Source organism: Antechinus flavipes, chromosome 6, assembly GCF_016432865.1.
Source record: "Antechinus flavipes isolate AdamAnt ecotype Samford, QLD, Australia chromosome 6, AdamAnt_v2, whole genome shotgun sequence".
In the NCBI taxonomy this organism is placed as follows: Eukaryota; Metazoa; Chordata; class Mammalia; order Dasyuromorphia; family Dasyuridae; genus Antechinus; species Antechinus flavipes.
The window spans coordinates 53,014,453-53,034,372 of record NC_067403.1 but is presented as its reverse complement, the minus strand read 5'-3'; the positions used below and the strand labels follow the sequence as shown (position 1 = coordinate 53,034,372).

Below are 19,920 nucleotides of genomic sequence, written 5' to 3'. Positions count from 1 at the left end.
TCCTTCCTTATCCAGTAAAATTAGGTTGCTCAATTTTCCTATCTGAAGAAAGACAGATCAGTATTTTGGAGCAAGAATCCATCATCAGACAAATTCATCATTCCTCTGTCCTCTAGAAGAAATGATTTAGATTAAGAAGTTCATAAATTTTGATACAGGTCATGTGAGCTGAGAACCCAGACCAAAGTAATCAAAAATAGGACTTTATATTCTACCCTCTTGAGTACCTGTTGCAGATCTTCAGACTATCCATATTATTATACTTCTGTTTACTACACTGAAATAAGTGTTGCAGATCTTCAGACTATTTGTGTTATAATACTTCCATTATACCATACACACAAAGGGGCTAGTAGAATGCTTCAATTCCATTCTTAACACCATTCTGAATGGGCATGCATTATGTGAGTTTTTTAAAGACTCCTTGGCATTTTGTAGTACCTAGAAATACCATTTCAAATCTTTAGGCACACAACCCTAAACCCTAAAGAAGTTGTAGATATCAGGGTAGGGGTAAACCCAGTAGAGCATGAAATGTGAGTCAATCTGATCATTTCCAACAATATGGGTGCTTTGAAAAGGATCTGAAAACTCAGTAAGAGTAAGCTAAATTGCAGAAATTTCTAGGAGAATATCAGTTACTACTAGAACAAGAAATTATTGTTAATGAGATCATTTGGGATGTTCAGAAGAGCCTGTTCCTCTTTCTTTCAGTCATGAAACCTATTATATGCCAGGTCACAGTCAGTTGTCCATAAACTCAAGACCATGGGCAGCATGATAATCACTAGGAAGAATATCAGACCCTGATCTGAAAAGCCACAAGATTTGGAGAGGTTTAGGAAGTTCTTCCAACAGGAACTCCTCAAATAGGATCAGAAATTGGACTCCTTGTGATCCCTACCACACAACTCAGCAAGACCAGCTGAGGGATGACCTGATGTCAAGATATTAGGAGACAGTCTATTTTCCAAACCTAAGGTCCAATAAGCACTCCCTGTCCTGGAACTGGTATAACAACACTCCTTTGCATTCACCCTTAAAATGATCTTACACTCTGGGAAAATCATATAATGATTGTATGACTTTGACTAGTACTAGATGTTCTATGAGCTTAGACAAGTTCTAGGAATGGAACCTTGATATAACTCAAACTTGTTACCCCTCAATATCACTGAGCAACCATTGAAATTGAAAAGTTGTATCCCCAAATAATGAGATTTGGTGCAGGGTCCCCTTCATTCCCCTAGGATTTGGCACAGGGCAGGGAGTTGTGGGAAACTCTTTAGTCGGTTCAGAGGTCCTTCGCAAAGGAATTTCTGAATCCGAAAAGCTAGACTGATTAAAAGAAGTTTATTATTGGCCTTGAGAAGTCAGCCTTTGCTAGAAGGACTGAATTCCTTGATGACAAGGTCCCATGGAGGAATATAACGTTTTTAGCAGAAAAATCCTATCCTAGCAGAGAAAGTGAATAAGGTCTTGTTAGAGAAATAGAGAGATAAAGATAAAGAGAGAGTAACACTGAGAGAAAATATCATTTCAGCAGGCAGAGGGTGGCAGCTTATGCCAAGGGGAGAGAGAGGTTCCTTGGCATGGCATCTTAGGTCCTGTGCAAGTAGTGAGCCCCAATTTGCCTCTTTTAATGATTGAAACCTTGGCTAGAAGCTGGGAGCAGCTATTTATGGGGGCTGGAAGCAGTTTGAACTGGAATCAGAATAGAAATATTGGAATTGAATGAATGTCTCTGGGCTAATTTCCAACTCACCCAGAGAACAGAATGAAAACTACTTTATCTTGATTCTCTGGAGCAGGTCTTCCAGGGGAGAGCTTAGTGTTCCCTCTTAAAGTCAGAGAGAGACAAAGAGAAAGAGTTTCAGAGCTCCCCTCCTCAATATGAGTATGGAGATCTCCCCACACTGCCTCAGGTCCTCGCACAAGGGGCAGGACTGTGGTACAAGTGTCTAATTTTCCTCCTTTCTGTTTCCTTCACTTTGAAATTAAGCTTCTTTTGGATTCCTGACTGTTCTTGTCTCTAGCCTGCTCAGTTTGGGTTCAGCCATCCACAAGTTGGAGACCAGTCTGCTCTGGTTATCACTGGCAATTAATCACTGACTCACTTTTCCAGAGACTTCTGGGAGGACACTGCTTATAAGGTAGCTCATCTTGAGATGCAATGACAAAGAGGTTTAAGATACATTGAATTTATTTCAGAATAAAATCTTCATGTCTTTAAAGAATGCAATAGTATTAACATCTATATAGCGTTGATATTTAAAGCAGAGCAATTAAAGTCTTCTATGATCTTTCGTTAAATTACCAATAAACAATAAGGCTATTAGACTTTGTGCAAATGGGAGACTTTAATACCAGCTAAAGCTATGCCATATATTCATTGACTCCTTACCTACTTAAGAGCTCCTTATATCCTATCTTGAAACTAAAGGTTCCTTTTTTTGATAAGAAATTTAGAGATATAAGTTAAAATTTAACCTCTTTATTGGTTACAACAATATAACCAGGGATTCATACAGGAAAGAGACTAGTAATTTGTAAAGCAGGAATAACCATGAGGTCTGAGAAGTGGGTTTCAGCTCTTTGGCTGCTGCAGCTGTCTTACTTTAGCTGTGGGTTTTGTGGGAAGGTCCTGGTATGGCCAATGGAGTATAGTCACTGGATCAATCTAAAGGCCATGTTGGATGAGCTCCTAGAGAGGGGCCATGAGGTGACTGTGCTGACACCCTCAGCTACTGTTTTTGTTGATCCCAGTAATTCTTCCAGGCTTTACGCTGAGGTTTTCCCTGTGAGGATAAATCAAGAGGATTTGGCGAAATTTTTTGAAAACTTTGTCACACTTTGGAGTAATGAATGGCGAAAACTTTCACCATTAGCCTATGGTGCAGCCATGCAAGACGTGTCGTTCCAGTATTCAAGGCTGGTGAAACACCAGTGTGAGAGCGCCGTTCTGAACAAAGACCTTATGGAGAAATTGAAGAAAAGCAGATATGAAGTGGTTATTTCTGATGCTATTTGTCCTTGTGGTGAGCTCATAGCAGAGATACTCGGAATACCCTTCATCTATAGTTTACGCTTCAGCATGGGCAATTACTATGAAATATACTGTGGAGGACTCCCATCCCCTCCTTCCTATGTGCCTGTCCCCATGACAATATTGACTGACAAGATGACCTTTATGGAGAGGGTGAAAAATATGCTTTTCTACATTTACTTTGACTTTTGGTTCCAGAATTTTGATGTGAAGGATTGGGACCAGTTTTATAGTGATGTGCTAGGTAAGCCTGTGGTTTCTTCATTGGTTTTCTTGTCAAACCTGTTCAGTAATGCCCTAACATCCTTATGCATCTCGGTGTGAATGGGCAGGACTTTAAAGTCATGAAAAAAAAATCAGTTTTTTTAATTGCAATCAGATATGGAATGTTTTGTGACAAAATTATTCACTTATCCAAAGAATTATTAAAAATGACATCTAAAAGTTACTAAACAATCTTGTTTGAAAATAGAAAAGCCAGCGAACAAGAATATTAAATCAATGAACCAGCATAAAAACACTTGTTAAGTACATTGTACATGCAAAACTTTGTGCTGTGTTCTGGGGTATAAGTAGAAAAGTAATACCACTTTTTTCTTTACAGGAGCATATCTATGGGGGAAACAATACACATAGTTTTGATTGAATGGGATTGAGGGTTGGGGAAGATAGTGATAAAGCAAATGATAATTTATCCTCTTTAAACTTATTGCTACTGATAAAAAAATAAATTCATAACTCACATTGAACAAACTGATAGACTTTGGTGATGAGATCTTATTTTCTGAGGTCCTTAGTAAGTGTGACCCTTGAGGAGGCAGAGATTATAACTCTTCTGGAAGCAGTTCCTAGGTTTCTTGTTTAATCATTTCATTCATGTCCAATTCTTTGAGACCCAATTGGGATTTTCTTGGCAAAGATACCAAAGTGCTTTTTCCTTCCTCATTTTATAGATGAGGAAATTGAGGTAAACAGGGTTAAGTGATGTACCCAGAGTCTTACAGTTAATAACTGTCTGAGGCTAAATACTTCCTTCCCTTTCCTTCCTTTTTTTCTCTTTCCTTCCTTTCCCTTCTCTTCTCTTGGATAATTAAAAAGAGAGATCTTAATATCTGATGGTCTTTAAAATAATCTGATTTGATTTGCTCATTCCAGTCATATTGAGTTCTAGATTCAGAATGCAAACACTCTAATCTAAATTAGCATTCTGTTCACTGCACCTCATGGGCTCCGAGAAAGTATAATTTGAAAAACTTCAAGTAGTGGCTGGTAAAGATTCCATATATACTGCTATATCCCAGCAACAATAGGATGAAAATGGATTAGACAAGAGAGGTTTGAAAAGGCATATTTTTCAAAGTCAAAGAAGACAAAAAGAGCCTTTATTTTAATAGGTTTGGCAAACAGGAGGTTGGTGGTCAGGAAGACTTTTTCACTGCAGAAGTGAGCAGAAAGGAAGTTGCTATCAAACAGAGTTAGACCATATTATACTACTCATCTGTGGAGAAATGTATGTTGTTCATGAAATATCTTATATTTCTACTGACAGAGAGAAACTGCCTGGGCTATCCCAAGCCACCCCAGATTATAGGATTCCTGTTTTAAGTACTTTTTTAGATAGACCCTAAATGATTTCACAGAAACTGGAAGTGACTGCACAACGAAATGGGGAGTTTAACCCTTCTTAGTACCTGAAAAATCCAAAAAGAAATGATGAAGAAATTGTTTTACAGGCTAAAAAACCTTTTGAGTCATATGAAGGCTACATTCCCAAAACTTGTCCAAGTTCAGAGAACACTTGGTGCTAGTCAAACCCTTACAATAGTAATATGATACAGGTGAATACAAAAGGTTATTGCCAACCTCAAAGCACAGACTGCTTGCTGGGTCTTGCATCTGGAAAACAGGATATCTCCTAATATTTTTAGAGTTCTGTGCAAAATTACTTACCAAACAGATGAGAAAACATAAGGATTATTGAAAAACATGAAGCTAGGAAAGATTCCTTATCCAGTAAAATTAGGTTGCTCAATTTCCCTATCTCAAGAAAGACAGATCAGTATTTTGGAGCAAGAATCCATCATCAAACAAGTTCATCATTCCCCTATCCTCCAGAAGAAATGATTTAGATTATGAAGTCCATAAATTTTGATACAAGTCATGTCAGCTGAGAACCCAGACCAAAGTAATCAAAAATAGGACTTTATATTCCAACCTTTTGAGTATCTGTTGCAGATCTTCAGATTATCTGTATTATTATACTTCTGTTTACTACACTCAGATATGTGTTGCAGATCTTCAGACTATTTGTGTTATAATACTTCCATATACCATACACACAAAGTGGCTACTAGAATGCTTCAATTCCATTCTTAACACCATTCTGGATGGGCATGCATTAATAGATTGTTTTTGTGAGTTTTTTAAAGATTCCTTGGCATTTTGTAGTACCTAGAAATACCATTTCAAATCTTTAGGCACACAACCCTAAACCCTAAAGAAGTTGTAGATATCAGGGTAGGGGTAAACCCAGTAGAGCACGAAATGTGAGTCAATCTGATCATTTCCAACAATATGTGTGCTTTGAAAAGGATCTGAAAACTCAGTAAGAATAAGCTAAATTGCAGAAATTTCTAGGAGAATATCAGTTACTGCTAGAACAAGAAATTATTGTTAATGAGATCATTTGGGATGTTCAGAAGAGCCTGTTCCTCTTCCTTTCAGTCATGAAACCTATTATATGCCAGGTCACAGTCAGTTGTCCATAAACTCAAGACCATGGGCAGCATGATAATCACTAGGAAGAATATCAGACCCTGATCTGAAAAGCCACAAGATTTGGAGAGGTTTAGGAAGTTCTTCCAACAGGAACTCCTCAAATAGGATCAGAAATTGGACTCCTTGTGATCCCTATCACACAATTCAACAAGACCAGCTGAGAGATGACCTGATGTCAAGATATTAGGAGACAGTCTATTTTCCAGACCTAAGGTCCAATAACCACTCCCTGTCCTGGAACTGGTATAACAACACTCCTTTGCATTCACCCTTAAAATGATCTTACGCTCTGGGAAAATCATATAAAGATTGCATGACTTTGACTAGTACTAGATGTTCTATGAGCTTAGACAAGTTCTAGGAATGGAACCTTGATGTAACTCAAACTTCTCACATTGTAGCTGTTACCCCTCAATATCAATGAGCAACTATTGAAATTGAAAAGTTGTATCCCCAAATAATGAGGTTTGGCACAGGGTCCCCTTCATTCCCCTAGGATTTGGCACAGGGCAGGGAGTTGTGGGAAACTCTTTGGTCGGCGCAGAGGTCCTTCACAAAGGAATTTCTGAACCTGAAAAGCTAGACTGATTAAAAGAAGTTTATTATTGGCCTTGAGAAGTCAGCCTTTGCTAGAACGACTGAATTCCTTGATGACAAGGTCCCATGGAGGAATATAACGTTTTTAGCAGAAAAATCCTATTCTAGCAGAGAAAGTGAATAAGGTCTTGTTAGAGAAATAGAGAGATAAAGATAAAGAGAGAGTAACACTGAGAGAAAATATCATTTCAGCAGGCAAAGGGTGGCAGCTTATGCCAAGGGGAGAGAGAGGTTCCTTGGCATGGCATGTTAGGTCCTGTGCAAGGAGTGAGCCCCAAGTCGCCTCTTTTAATGATTGAAACCTTGGCTAGAATCTGGGGACAGCTATTTCCGGGGGCTGGAAGCAGTTTGAGCTGGAATCAGAATAGAAAATATTGGAACTGAATGAATGTCTCTGGGCTAATTTCCAACTCACCAGGGTTAGGAGTGGTCCCTCCCAGAGAACAGAATGAAAACGACTTTATTTTGATTCTCTGGAGCAGGTCTCTCAGGGGAGAGCTTAGTGTTCCCTCTTAAAGTCAGAGAGAGATAAAGAGAAAGAGTTTCAGAGCTCCCCTCCTCAATATGAGTATGGAGATCTCCCCACACTGCCTCAGGTCCTCCCACAAGGGGCAGGGCTGGGGTACAAGTGTCTAATTTCCCTCCTTTCTGTTTCCTTCACTTTGAAATTAAGCTTCTTTTGGATTCCTGACTGTTCTTGTCTCTCAGTTTGGGTTCAGTCATCCACAAGTTGGAGACCAGCCTGCTCTGGTTGCCCCTGGCAATTAATCACTGATTTACTTTTCCAGAGACTTCTGGGAGGACACTGCTTGTAAGGTAGCTCATCTTGAGATGCAATGGCAAAGAGGTTTAAGATACATTGAATTTATTTCAAAATAAAATCTGCATGTCTTTAAAAAATGAAATAGTATTAACATCTATATAGTGTTGATATTTAAAGCAGAGCAATTAAAGTCTTCTGTGATCTTTCGTTAAATTACCAATAAACAATAAGGCTATTAGACTTTGTGCAAATGGGTGACTTTAATACCAGCTAAAGCTATGCCATATATTCATTGACTCCTTACCTACTTAAGAGCTCCTTATATCCTATCTTGAAACTAAAGGTTCCTTTTTTTGATAAGAAATTTAGAGATATAAGTTAAAATTTAACCTCCTTATTGGTTACAAACAATATAACCAGGGATTCATACAGGAAAGAGACTAGTAATTTGTAAAGCAGGAATAACCATGAGGTCTGAGAAGTGGGTTTCAGCTCTTTGGCTGCTGCAGCTATCTTGCTTTAGCTGTGCGTTTTGTGGGAAGGTCCTGGTATGGCCAATGGAGTATAGTCACTGGATCAATCTAAAGGCCATGTTGGATGAGCTCCTAGAGAGGGGCCATGAGGTGACTGTGCTGACACCCTCAGCTACTATTCTTGTTGATCCCAGTAATTCATCCAGGCTCCATGCTGAGGTTTTCCCTGTGAAGACTAAACAAGAGGATTTGGTGAAATTTTTTGAAAACTTTGTCACACTTTGGAGTAATGAATGGCGAAAACTTCCACCACTGGAGTATGGTGCAGCCATGCAAGACATATTTTTCCAGTATTCAAGGCTGGTGAAACACCAGTGTGAGAGCGCTGTCCTGAACAAAGACCTTATGGAGAAATTGAAGAAAGGCAGATATGAAGTGGTTATTTCTGACGCTATGTGTCCTTGTGCTGATCTCATAGCAGAGATACTTGAAATACCCTTCATCTATAGTTTACGCTTCAGCATGGGCAATTACTATGAAATATACTGTGGAGGACTCCCATCCCCTCCTTCTTATGTGCCTGTCGCCATGACAATATTGACTGACAAGATGACCTTTATGGAGAGGGTGAAAAATATGCTTTTCTACATTTACTTTGACTTTTGGTTCCAGAATTTTGATGTGAAGGATTGGGACCAGTTTTACAGTGATGTGCTAGGTAAGCCTGTGGTTTCTTCATTGGTTTTCATGTCAAACCTGTTCAATAATGCCCTAACATCCTTATATATCTCTGTGTGAATGGGCAGGACTTTAATGTCATGAAAAAAAATCAATTTTTTAAATTGCAATCAGATATGGAATGTTTTGTGACAAAATTATTCACTTATCCAAAGAATTATTAAAAATGACATCTAAAAGTTACTAAACAATCTGAAGTTTGAAAATAGAAAAGCCAGCGAACAAGAATATTAAATCAATGAACCAGCATAAAAACACTTGTTAGACACATTGTGAGTGCAAAACACCGTGCTGTGTTCTGGGGTAAAAGCAGAAAAGTAATACCACTTTTTTCTTTACAGGAGCATATCTATGAGGAAAACAATACACATAGTTTTGATTGAGTGGGATTGAGGGTTGGGGAGGATAGTGACAAAGCAAATGATAATTTATCCTCTTTAATGTTATTGCTACTGATAAAAAATAAATTCATAACTCACATTGAACAAACTGATAGGACTTTGGTGATGAGATCTTATTTTCTGAGGTCCTTAGTAAGTGTGACCCTTGAGGAGACAGAGATTATAACTCTTCTGGAAGCAGTTCCTAGGTTTCTTGTTTAATCATTTCATTCATGTCCAACTCTTTGAGACCCAGTTGGGATTTTCTTGGCAAAGATACCAAAGTGCTTTTTCCTTCCTCATTTTATAGATGAGGAAACTGAGGTAAACAGGGTTAAGTGATTTACCCAGAGTCCTATAGTTAGTAAGTGTCTGAGGCTAAACACTTCCTTCCCTTCCTTTCCTTTTTTTTCTCTTTCCTTCCTTTCTCTTCTCTTCTCTTGGATAATAAAAAGAGAGATCTAAATATCTGATGGTCTTTAAAATAATCTAATTTGATTTGCTCATTCTAGTCATATGGAGTTCTAGATTCAGAATGCAAACACTCTAATCTAATTTAGTTTCTGTTCACTGCACCTCATGGGCTCCAAGACAGAGTATAATTTGAAAATTTTCAAGCAGTCGCTGGTGAGGGTTCCATATATACTGCTATATCCCAGCAACAATAGGATAAAAACGGATCAGTCAAAAGAAGTCTGAGAAGGCATATTTTTCAAGGTCAAAGAATACAAAAAGAGCTTTCAAATTAATATATTTGGCAAAAAGATCAGTGAACAGGAAGATCTTATTATTTTAGAAATGAGGAGTAAGTATAATACCAGAGAAACTGAGGCAGAAAAAGATTGATTTTTAAAAAATCTTTAATGTGGTGAGTTTAGGCTAGCCAAACACATGGGACTCTTGTTCTGAGCATTCGGTGCAGATAAACTGAGTCAGGGAAGTTCAATAAAGTGTTAGCTAACCAGGATTTGCAAACACAATCCATAATCTGAGTATACAATCTTATAAGGGAAACAAAAACAGATGGGGGGAGGGAGGGCGAGAACACTGGGGGGACAGAAAAGCCATAATTCCAAGAAAGTATCATAATTTATTCCTGACAGTCAAGATAAGAAGGTCAAGGGCAGGAGATAGTGAGGCCAGAGACAATACTCAAAAGGGGGAATTATCCTAGCAATGATCAAGATAGTGCACTGGGAGTTTGTGATACAATGGTATGTAAAGTGGTTAGAGTTTCCAGGTTTTTCCAGGGCTCTTTTCTTTCTTTTTTTCTTTTTTACTTAATTTCCAGTCCTAATGGCAAGGAAAGGGGGAATATGATTTTTTTTTTATTCAGGGTTCAACATAAGGAGATTGCCATCAGGCAGAGCTAGGCTACATTATACTAATCATCTGTGTAGATGTATATGTTGTTTATGAAATATCTTGTATTCCTACTGACAAAGAAGAAACTGCCCGGGCTATCCCAAGTTATCCCAGATTATAGAATTCCTGTTTCAAGAACTTCTTTAGATAGACCCTAAATGCTTTCACAGAAACTGGCAATGACTTCATTACAAAATGGGGAGTTTTGACACTTCTTAGTACCTGAAAATGCAAAAAAAAAAAAAAAAATGATGAGAAAATTGGATTATGGGCTAAAAAACCATTTGAGTCATATCAAGGCTACATTCCCAGAACTTGTCCAAAGTTAGAGAACACTTGGTGCTAGTCAAAACAATATAAGAGTTATATGGTTTTCCTAGGTGGTAAGATCGTCCTAAGGGTGAGTGTAAAGGATTGTTGTCAAGTTCAAAGCACTGACTGCCTGCTGAGTTTTAACTCTGGCAAAAAGGGTATCTCCTAATATTTTAGAATTCTGTGCAAAATTACCTACCAAACAAATGAAAAAACATAAGGATTACTGAAGAAATGAAGCTAGGATGGATTCCTTATCCAGTAAAATTTGGTTACTCAACTTTCCTACCTCAAGAAAGAAATCTCAGGATTTTGCAGTAAGAATCCATCATCAAACAAATCCATCATTCTTCGATCCCCTGGAAGAAGTGATTTAGATTAAGAAGTCCATAAATCTTAACTCAGGTCATGTCAGCTGAGAACCCAGACCAAAGTAATCAAAAATAGGACTTTATATTCTACCTCTCTGAGTATCTATTGCAGATCTTCAGACTATTTGTGTTATTATACTTCCATCTACCATCAACTTATACAAGATGGCTAGTAAAATGTTTTAATTGCATTCTTAAGACCATTCTATGTGGTCATGCATTAGTAGAATGTTTTTGTGAGTTTTTTAAAGACTCCTTGGCATTTTGTAGAACCTAGAAACATCATTTCAAGTCTTTAGGCATACAACCCTAAACCCTAGAAGGGTTCTAGATTTCAGAGTTGGGGTAAACACCATAGAACTGTAATGCCGGAGAAACTGAGGCAAGATAGAGATCAGAGAGTTTTTAACATTTTATTTGAAAGGGAGAGACTTACTGGAACCAAATGGATCCATGGTTTGGTCCCAGGGCTGAATGAGACTATTGTCTCCAAGAATCCAGCATCCAGCAGTCAAAGTGAGTTCTCCATGAATATTCATACACAGTAGCTAAACAAAGGCAGGGGGGTGGAATCCAAACTCTAGTAAGCAGGAGTTTCCAGGCAGGAACCATTAATCCAGTTCTGACAGGTTGGGGGGGCGGGGGAAGGGTAGGACCATAAATTCTTACTAAAGGGGAGGTAAGAAAGTGTCTGGCTACAGACAGAAAGTCTGGACTCCCCCTTTTTGAATTTACACATTGACAATTTATAACCTCTGAGTTATACTAGTCTTAATGAACCAGAGAGAGGATGGGTGGGTTTGCAACTAAGGGAATTGAGGCAGAACAATTAAGGAAACTGAGGCAGGACCAATTAGGGAAACTGAGGCAGAAAAATTTAGGGAAACTGAGTCAGGACAATAAAAGGGAACTGTGGTTCAACAGAATAAGAAATGTGAGCCAATATGATCATTTCCAACAATATGAGTGCTTTGAAAAGTATCTGAAAACTCAGTAATAATAAGCTAAATTGTAGAAATTTCTAGGAGAATATCAATTACTGCTAGAACAAGAGATTATTGTTAATGAGATCATTTGGGTTATTCAGAAGAGCCTGTTTCTCTTTCATGAAGTCATGGAATCTATTATATGCCAAGTCATAGTCAATTGTCCATGAACTCAAGATCATAGGCAGCATGATAATCACTAAAAAGAATATCAGACCTTTATCTGAAAAGCCACAAGATTTGGAGAGATTTAGGAAGTTCTTCCAACAGGAACTCTTCAAATAGGATTAGAAATTTGTCTCTTTGTGATCCCTACCACACAATTCAACAAGACCAGCTGAGGGATGACCTGATGTCAAGATATTAGGAGACAATCTATTTTCCAGACCTAAGGTCCAACAAGTAGTCCCTGTCCTGGGACTGGTATAACAATACTCCTTTGCATTCATCCTCAAAATGATCTTAAGTTCTGGGAAAATCAGATAATTATTGTATGACTTTGACTAGTACTAGGTGTTCTATGAGCTTAGACAAGTTCTGGGAATGAAGCCTTGATACAACTCAAACTTGTCATACTGTAGCTGTTACCCTTCAATATCAAAGCTACAATTCATTGAACAACCATTGATATGAGTATGGACATCTCCCCACACTGTCTCAGGTCCTCCCACAAGGGGCAGGGCTGGGGTACAAGTGTCTAATTTCCCTCTTTGCTGTTTTCACTTTGAAATTAAGCTTCTTTTGGATTCCTGACTGTTCTTGTCTCTAGCCTGCTCAGTTTGGGTTCAGCCATCCAGAAATTGGAGACCAGTTTGCTCTGGTTACCACTGGCAATTAATAACTGACTCACTTTTCCAGCGACTTCTGGGAGGACACTGCTTATAAGGTAGTTCATCTTGAGATGCAATGGCAAAGAGGTTTAAGATACATTGAATTTATTTCCAGAAGAAAATCTGCATATCTTTAAAGAATGCAATAGTATTAACATCTATATAGTATTGATACTTAAAGCAGAGAAATTAAAGTCTTCTATGATCTTTGGTTAAATTACCAATAAACAATAAGGCTATTAGACTTTGTGCAAATGGGAGACTTTAATACCAGCTAAAGCTATGCCATGTAGTTGTTGATTCCTTACCTACTCAAGACCTCTTTATACTCTATCTTAAAACGAAAGGTTCCTTATTTGGATAAGGAATTTAGAGGGATAAGTTAAATTTTAACCTTCTTATTGGTTATAAACAATATAACCATGGAAAGAGACTAATAATTTGTAAAGCAGAAATAACCATGAGGTCTGAGAAGTGGGTTTCAGCTCTTTGGCTGCTGCAGCTGTCTTACTTTAGCTGTGGGTTTTGTGGGAAGGTCCTGGTATGGCCAATGGAGTATAGTCACTGGATCAATCTAAAGACCATCTTGGATGAGCTCCTAGAGAGGGGCCATGAGGTGACTGTGCTGACACCCTCAGCTACTGTTTTTGTTGATCCCAGTAATTCATCCAGGCTCCATGCTGAGGTTTTCCCTGTGAGGATAAATCAAGAGGATTTGGCAAAATTTTTTGAAACCCTTATCACACTTTGGACTTATGAATGGCGAAAACTTTCACCACTGGAGTATGGTGCAGCCATGCAAGACACAATGTTCCAGTATTCAAGGCTGGTGAAACACCAATGTGAGAGTGCCGTTCTGAACAAAGATCTTATGGAGAAATTGAAAAAAAGCAGATATGAAGTGATTATTTCTGACGCTATGTGTCCTTGTGCTGAGCTCATAGCAGAGATACTTGGAATACCCTCCATCTATAGTTTACGCATCAGCATAGGCAATTACTATGAAACATACTGTGGTGGACTCCCATCCCCTCCTTCCTATGTACCTGTCCTCATGACAGTATTGACTGACAAGATGACCTTTATGGAGAGGGTGAAAAATATGCTTTTCTACATTTACTTTGATTTTTGGTTCCAGACTTTTGAGGCGAAGGATTGGGACCAGTTTTACAGTGAGATGCTAGGTAAGCCTATGATTTCTTCATTGGTTTTCATGTCAAACCTGTTCAATAATGTCCTAACATCCTTATGCACCTCAGTGTGAATGGGCAGGATGCTTAATGTCTTGAGGCAATCGTGTTGGTCAGCAGTCAATAGAATAAGAAAAAAATTGTCAAAATGGCTTAATTTTCCATGAAATATATGTCACTGAGGTATATTTTTGCTCTATGATCTTAAACTTGAATCAATACAAAATAAAGGTGGAGGGAAGCAGATTTACAAGAAGTATATGGGGAAGGGTTTCTTAAGTATGAGTTCCTCTTGTTCTGGATGATGTTTCCAGAATCTACTTAATCTCCTTAGGCTGATTTTTATAGAAATTGCTTGTTTAAAGGCTGTTGATTTTATTTTGTATGTGTGTGTGTGCTTTTCAAAGAAGAATATTGACCCTGTTTTGTGTGTCTATGTGGAAATAAGCTTATTAATCAATATGATTGCAAATCTTTTTGCTTACTAGTCCCTGACTAGTACAAGTTCTTTGCATGGTGATTTTTAAAGAACTAAACATTAGTTCTTTAGAATGGTGATGGAGATGACTAGCAATAACAGAATGTATTAAATCCAATAATGACAGTTCTGTCTGGAACAGTTATGGTTCTGGTAGATACCATGGTATTTATCCCCTTTAGCTCTCAGTTATGGTTAATTTGGAGGTTTAAAAAGAATCTTTGAAAAAAGGAAATAACTCCTGGTGCCCATATTAGTTTCTAATATTAACCAGCAATTACTATGCAAATTAGAGAGGAGTAATCAGATGTGTGTGTGTGTGTGTGTGTGTGTGTGTGTGTGTGTGTGTGTGTGTGTGTGTGAGATGGATTCTTTAAAAACCTGGTAAAAATCACGGACTCCTTAGAATGATGTTGTTTTTGTTTTAAAATTTATAATTGAAGGAAATGATAAATTTCAATTAAAGGTTGAGGAAATAGAGATGTATTTTTCTCTGTCAAAGTTCACAGATCATCCTCCCCCTCCTAAAATTTGTTTCTGGAACCATGGTGATCATGTATACCAGGTTAAGAAACCTTAATTTAAATAAATGATTTTGAGGCAGCTAGGTGGTGTAGGGGCTAGATCTCTAAGTCGAGTCATGAAAACCTAAATTTAAATATGGCCTGAGATACTAAGCAGAAACTTAATCTCTGTCTGTCTCAGTTTCCTCAACTGAAAAACAAAGCTAATAATATCACCTACCCTGAAGAATCCTGTAAAAAATCAAACTAGATAATAATATTTGTATAGCTCTTAACAAGGTGTCTAGCACATAATGGTGATATTGATGTTTTTTTCCACATATTCTGATCATACCAAGGCATAATAGTAATAATAAATAAATAACATTTATATGGCATCAACTATATGTCAAGTACTGTACTAAATGCTTTACAAATACTCTCTCATTTTTTCTTCACAATGACCCTGAGAGGTAGGTGCGATTATTACACTCATTTAATAGATGAAGAAACTGAGGTAGCTTGAGGTTAAGTGACTTGCTCAAGTTTATACAATTAGCAAGTTTCTGAGACTTCATTTGATTGTAAATCTTTTGACCTCAGTTCTGTGCCCTTTATCTGTGCCCAAAGAAATAAAGACATTACAAGCACAGAATTTCACCTTACCTAATAAGAATTTTTGAAAGATTTTTTTTTTTTTTGCAATGAGCAGAGCTCTTAGAGAAGAAGATATAATGTGAATTGTTCCTCAGGCTCATTTCAGTTTGGCTCTCTACAACAGCTATCTGGATACAGCAAAAACTTATGACCTCACTCAGAGTAATGATAAATCCATGATGGACAATGAGTTTGAAATCTTGAAGATGGCTCCTCAAGCCTCTCATTTTACACAGAAAAGGTTCCATTTTGGGTAAATGGAAATATTTAGATTTTCTTGTGCCCAGACATTCAAGTTCAGTGAGTAACCAAATGGCAGAACTACTGTAGAGCTGATTTTTCTCTCTCTGCTTAGGATGCATAAAACTTGTTATCTATAGGAATGAGAGTCATCAAAAAAAATTTTTTTCATTGAGGCTGAGATGATTATAATTATCATTTTGGAAGAAATGCTTTACCAACAGTTTATGGGCATAACATAAAGTAATCTTGAAACTGCCAAAAAAAACTGTATGGGTAATGGGAGGCATGGTTGGAGAGAAGACAAACTATCCTAGGATTATCATGGAAAATGGTTTAAGGCATTCATCGTGGAATACAATAACCAGTTTCCAGATTAATCCTACCCAAGTTGAAAAGAAAGCCAAGAAATTCAGTATATAAAAATTAGGGGGGAAAGACCTCCCCATTATAATATAGCTAGGAGTGGATGTTCTCTTACAACAAGAAATATCCATTCATCTAGATTGACAATGGAAGAAACTTGAACTGAAATTGCAACTAAAAAAAGGTAAATAGCAAACATATCCATATATTGCTGTATGGACACATACATATACATATATCCTGATATGGATATGTTTGCTACTTAGGAAATATATGTATATGTTTATATACAGGCTGTTCTGAAAGTCTCAGTGAAATCTTAAGCTATTAAAATTTTAAACTTGCTTTAAACTATCAAAGCTTAAACTTACCTTAAGATTTTTGAAACATTGTATACATAGATATATTTGTTATCTAGGAAATCTATGTTTATGTATGTGTGTATGTGTACATATGTATGTATACAAATATATGTCTGCTACTTAGAATTTTAGAAGATATATACATATACTTACATATGTGTAAAGGATGAGTGTATATATATATATATATATATATATATATATATATATATAACATGTGCAAGTGTGTATATATACATAGGCTATATTTTTATGTGTATATTGGGTATAAAATTATATATCAGATATTATGGAAATATAATTTAGAAGAGGAAGGTTATATCAATCGTGTTGTTGAGTATTCATTTTCTGGAAATTTAATTCTTAGAAATATTTCTTTGTTTAAGACCACAGAATTAATTGATAAAATATCCCTACTATCTCCATCCCATATTCCTTCTATTTTTTTTCCCATTTCCTACCACTTTCTCAGGAGTAGTTTATTTATAATTTATCAGATATCCTGATTTATAGGACATCTATGAAGGCATAGCCTGTTTGTGAAGTTTCATGTGTATTCTAGGGGGAAAAGAATGGCCCAAGCTAGAGAATACTTCCATTTAAAGGTTATCCTTTAAAATGTATTAAAGTTATTTACTCTGGCAGTATCTGCATAATGGATGAACACAGTAGCAGGAACTGTGACTTCATTAGTATAGGAAACTCCTGGAAACCCCTTCCATCAGTGCCCCTTTTCTAGAACTTAAAAAGTTAAAGTCACCTATAATAAAGTGACTTTCAGGCTGAAACAATCTAAAATGTTCAGCCTGTTTGTACCAGAGGAAGATCTTGAGCCTTGGTCTTCCTATTTTCAAGGCTGATTCTCTCCATACCATGTAACTGCCTACACCGTAAACTAGAAAAATTTGACACTTGTTAGTCCTCAAGAACTAAGGGAGAAAATAAGGAAATTATTCTACAAATTATAGGGTCAAATTGTCTTGGTTATTATGGGTTGTTATTGGTTATTATTTTGCAAAGATATCTCCCAACCCATTGGGAAAGTATGAGGGTTGTTGAAGACCACAAAACTAAAACAGATTGCTTCCTTGGGAGAAGCTGGGAGACTGGTAGCTTTCTCACCTGAAAGAATAGATTGGCATTTGGAGTAAGAGTCACCATCAAACAGGAAAAAAAAAAAAAAACTACCTCTCAGTGGACAAGTATATACTCAGAATTTGCAGGGCATATTAAATGATAACCCAGAACATGGTTCTCGAAAATGGAACTTCTTTTTTTTTTTTAATCTCACCTCTTTAAGCATTTATTTTAGATCTTCAACTTTTGGTGTTGCCATAGTTCCATCTACAATTCACAAACTGAGGGTGTGGAATGATTCAACCAAGTATTCAAGGCCATTCTGTGTGTGTATGCATTAATAGAATGTATTTTTCAGACTCCCTGTCATATTGTAGTTCCTATATTACTCTTTACTCAACAATGCAACTCAAAAGGAGTGTCTGAATTATTAGTTCCAGTGAAGGGAATGGGTAGATCCAATGGAACAAGAAATATGAGCTAGTAATGAATGTTTCCAACAATGTGAGGAATAACTACAGAGACCACCCTATGTGTGAGGTCAAATGGCCTTTGGAATCTTGAGAAACTATTGGGAAGTCCAGTAACAGAAAGCCAAATTGCAAATCACTTTGGACAGAATATCTAGTATTGCTAGAACAAGAGATTATTATTAATAAAATCATTTTTGAAGAGGTTGTTCCCAGTTTTTTTAGTCATTGAATTTATTACATACCAGGTTATATTGTGAGCTCAAGAAGATGATAATCACAGGAAGACTATCAGACCTAAATTTTAAAGGCCACAGAGATTGAAGTAATAGAGAAAAAGTTTCCAACAAGAACACCCCCCCCAAATGGGATCAGAAATTGGCCTTCACTGTGTCCCAATCGCCTCTAATCTAATAAGAACTACAAACGGATGTCTTTAAAATTCATCAGCATTTTTCTCTGGCATACACGGAGCCAATGCTAGTCCATCTGGACATTCAAGGACATAGAGAATCAAAACACATTCATCATTTATGCCCTTTCACTTTTTCTCCTGAAATAAAAAAGTGAAGTTATTTTTTTAAAGCCTTCGTAATTGAAACCATTCCAGTCCCTAAAGAAGCCTCTTGATTAGTGTGACAGCAAAGAAAGTAATGTTCAACTTTGTTTGGACCAAAACCTTTTGTGAGATTAGCTAAATGTCCTCCCTTGACGCTAAAGTCCATGAACTACCTTGACCTCATGTCATATCAGCCTACTGTCTACTTTTTTTTTACCATGAACAACTATGACTAAGTATTTTTTTTTGATAAGGACTTGACATATCTCAATTACACTTTAACTTCTTTATCAATACCTTTCATGATATAAATCATAACACATAATAAGAGGTAGCTAGTGGTTCCTAAAATGAACCATGAGATCTGAAAAGTGGGTTACAACTTTTTTGCTGCTGCAGCTGTGCTGCTTCAGCTATGGATTCTGTAGGAAGGTCCTGGTTTGGCCTATGGAATATAGCCACTGGATCAATTTAAAGACCATCCTGGATGGACTTATAGAGAGGGGCCATGAGGTGACTGTGCTGACATCTACAGCTTCCATTCTTATTGGTCCTACCGAAACATCTGCTCTCAAATTTGAGGTTTATCCTGTGTCATTGACTAAAGAAGATATTGTTGCTTATTTTAACAAATGGATTGAGGAATGGGTGTATGAGCTGCCAAGGCTTTCACCTTGGAAGTATGCTAAAAAGATGCAGGCCATATTTTTTGAATATTCAAAGGTTATCAAACACTTTTGTGAGAGTGTTGTTTTGAACAAGAGGCTTATGAAGACATTGAGGGAGGCCAAATATGACGTTGTTATTTCAGATGCTTTAGCTCCTGGTGGTGAGCTCATAGCTGAGATGCTTGGAATACCTGTTGTCTATACTCTTCGGTTCACTTTTGGCAATACATATGAAAAATACTGTGGAGGACTCCCTTCCCCCCCTTCCTATGTGCCTGTGGTCTTGACAGAATTGACTGATAAGATGACATTCATGGAAAGAGTGAAAAATATGTTTTTCTTCCTCTATTTTGACTTTTGGATTCAGAATTTTGATGTGAAGGATTGGGATCAGTTTTACACTAATATGTTAGGTAAGCCTGTAGTTTCTTTATGACTTATTTATCAGGAATATATAGCCACTCCACAATTTTTTGTATATTTCAAGATAAATGGGTCAAGATAAAGTTATATCTCAAGATAAGTTATGAAGATCCTTGTTTAACTATTTCTGGTGAGGCATGGAATTTGTTTTAACAATATGACTTGGTTAACTAAAATATATGTAACTTCTATATAACTGATACTTTATGAACTAAATCTTCAGAGCAGAAAAATTGGCTCATAAAAGTAAGAACTAACATGATTTGGAGGAGAGTAACATTGTTTTTT

The 19,920-nt window shown here is 37.0% G+C and overlaps 1 protein-coding gene across 18 annotated transcripts in view; it reads left to right on the top strand.

Annotated features, from left to right (window-relative positions):
* LOC127541237 (UDP-glucuronosyltransferase 2A1-like) overlaps positions 1–19,920 on the top strand; it is a 157,129-nt gene that overhangs the window by 113,466 nt on the left and 23,743 nt on the right. Inside the window, exon 1 of one of the 18 annotated variants that reach the window (XM_051966463.1) lies at positions 2,078–2,153. The exons of 13 other annotated variants lie outside the window; for them this stretch is intronic. Coding sequence is in view for 3 of the 5 variants with exons in the window: in XM_051966452.1 (XP_051822412.1) it covers positions 18,899–19,622 (724 nt within the window). In the remaining 2 variants the exon portion in view is untranslated. Of the gene's footprint in view, positions 1–2,077; positions 2,154–2,977; positions 3,291–7,788; positions 8,376–12,599; positions 12,696–18,898; positions 19,623–19,920 lie in introns of those variants that run through there. 4 more of the 18 variants (XM_051966450.1, XM_051966449.1, XM_051966465.1 and 1 more) reach the window with 4 other exon arrangements.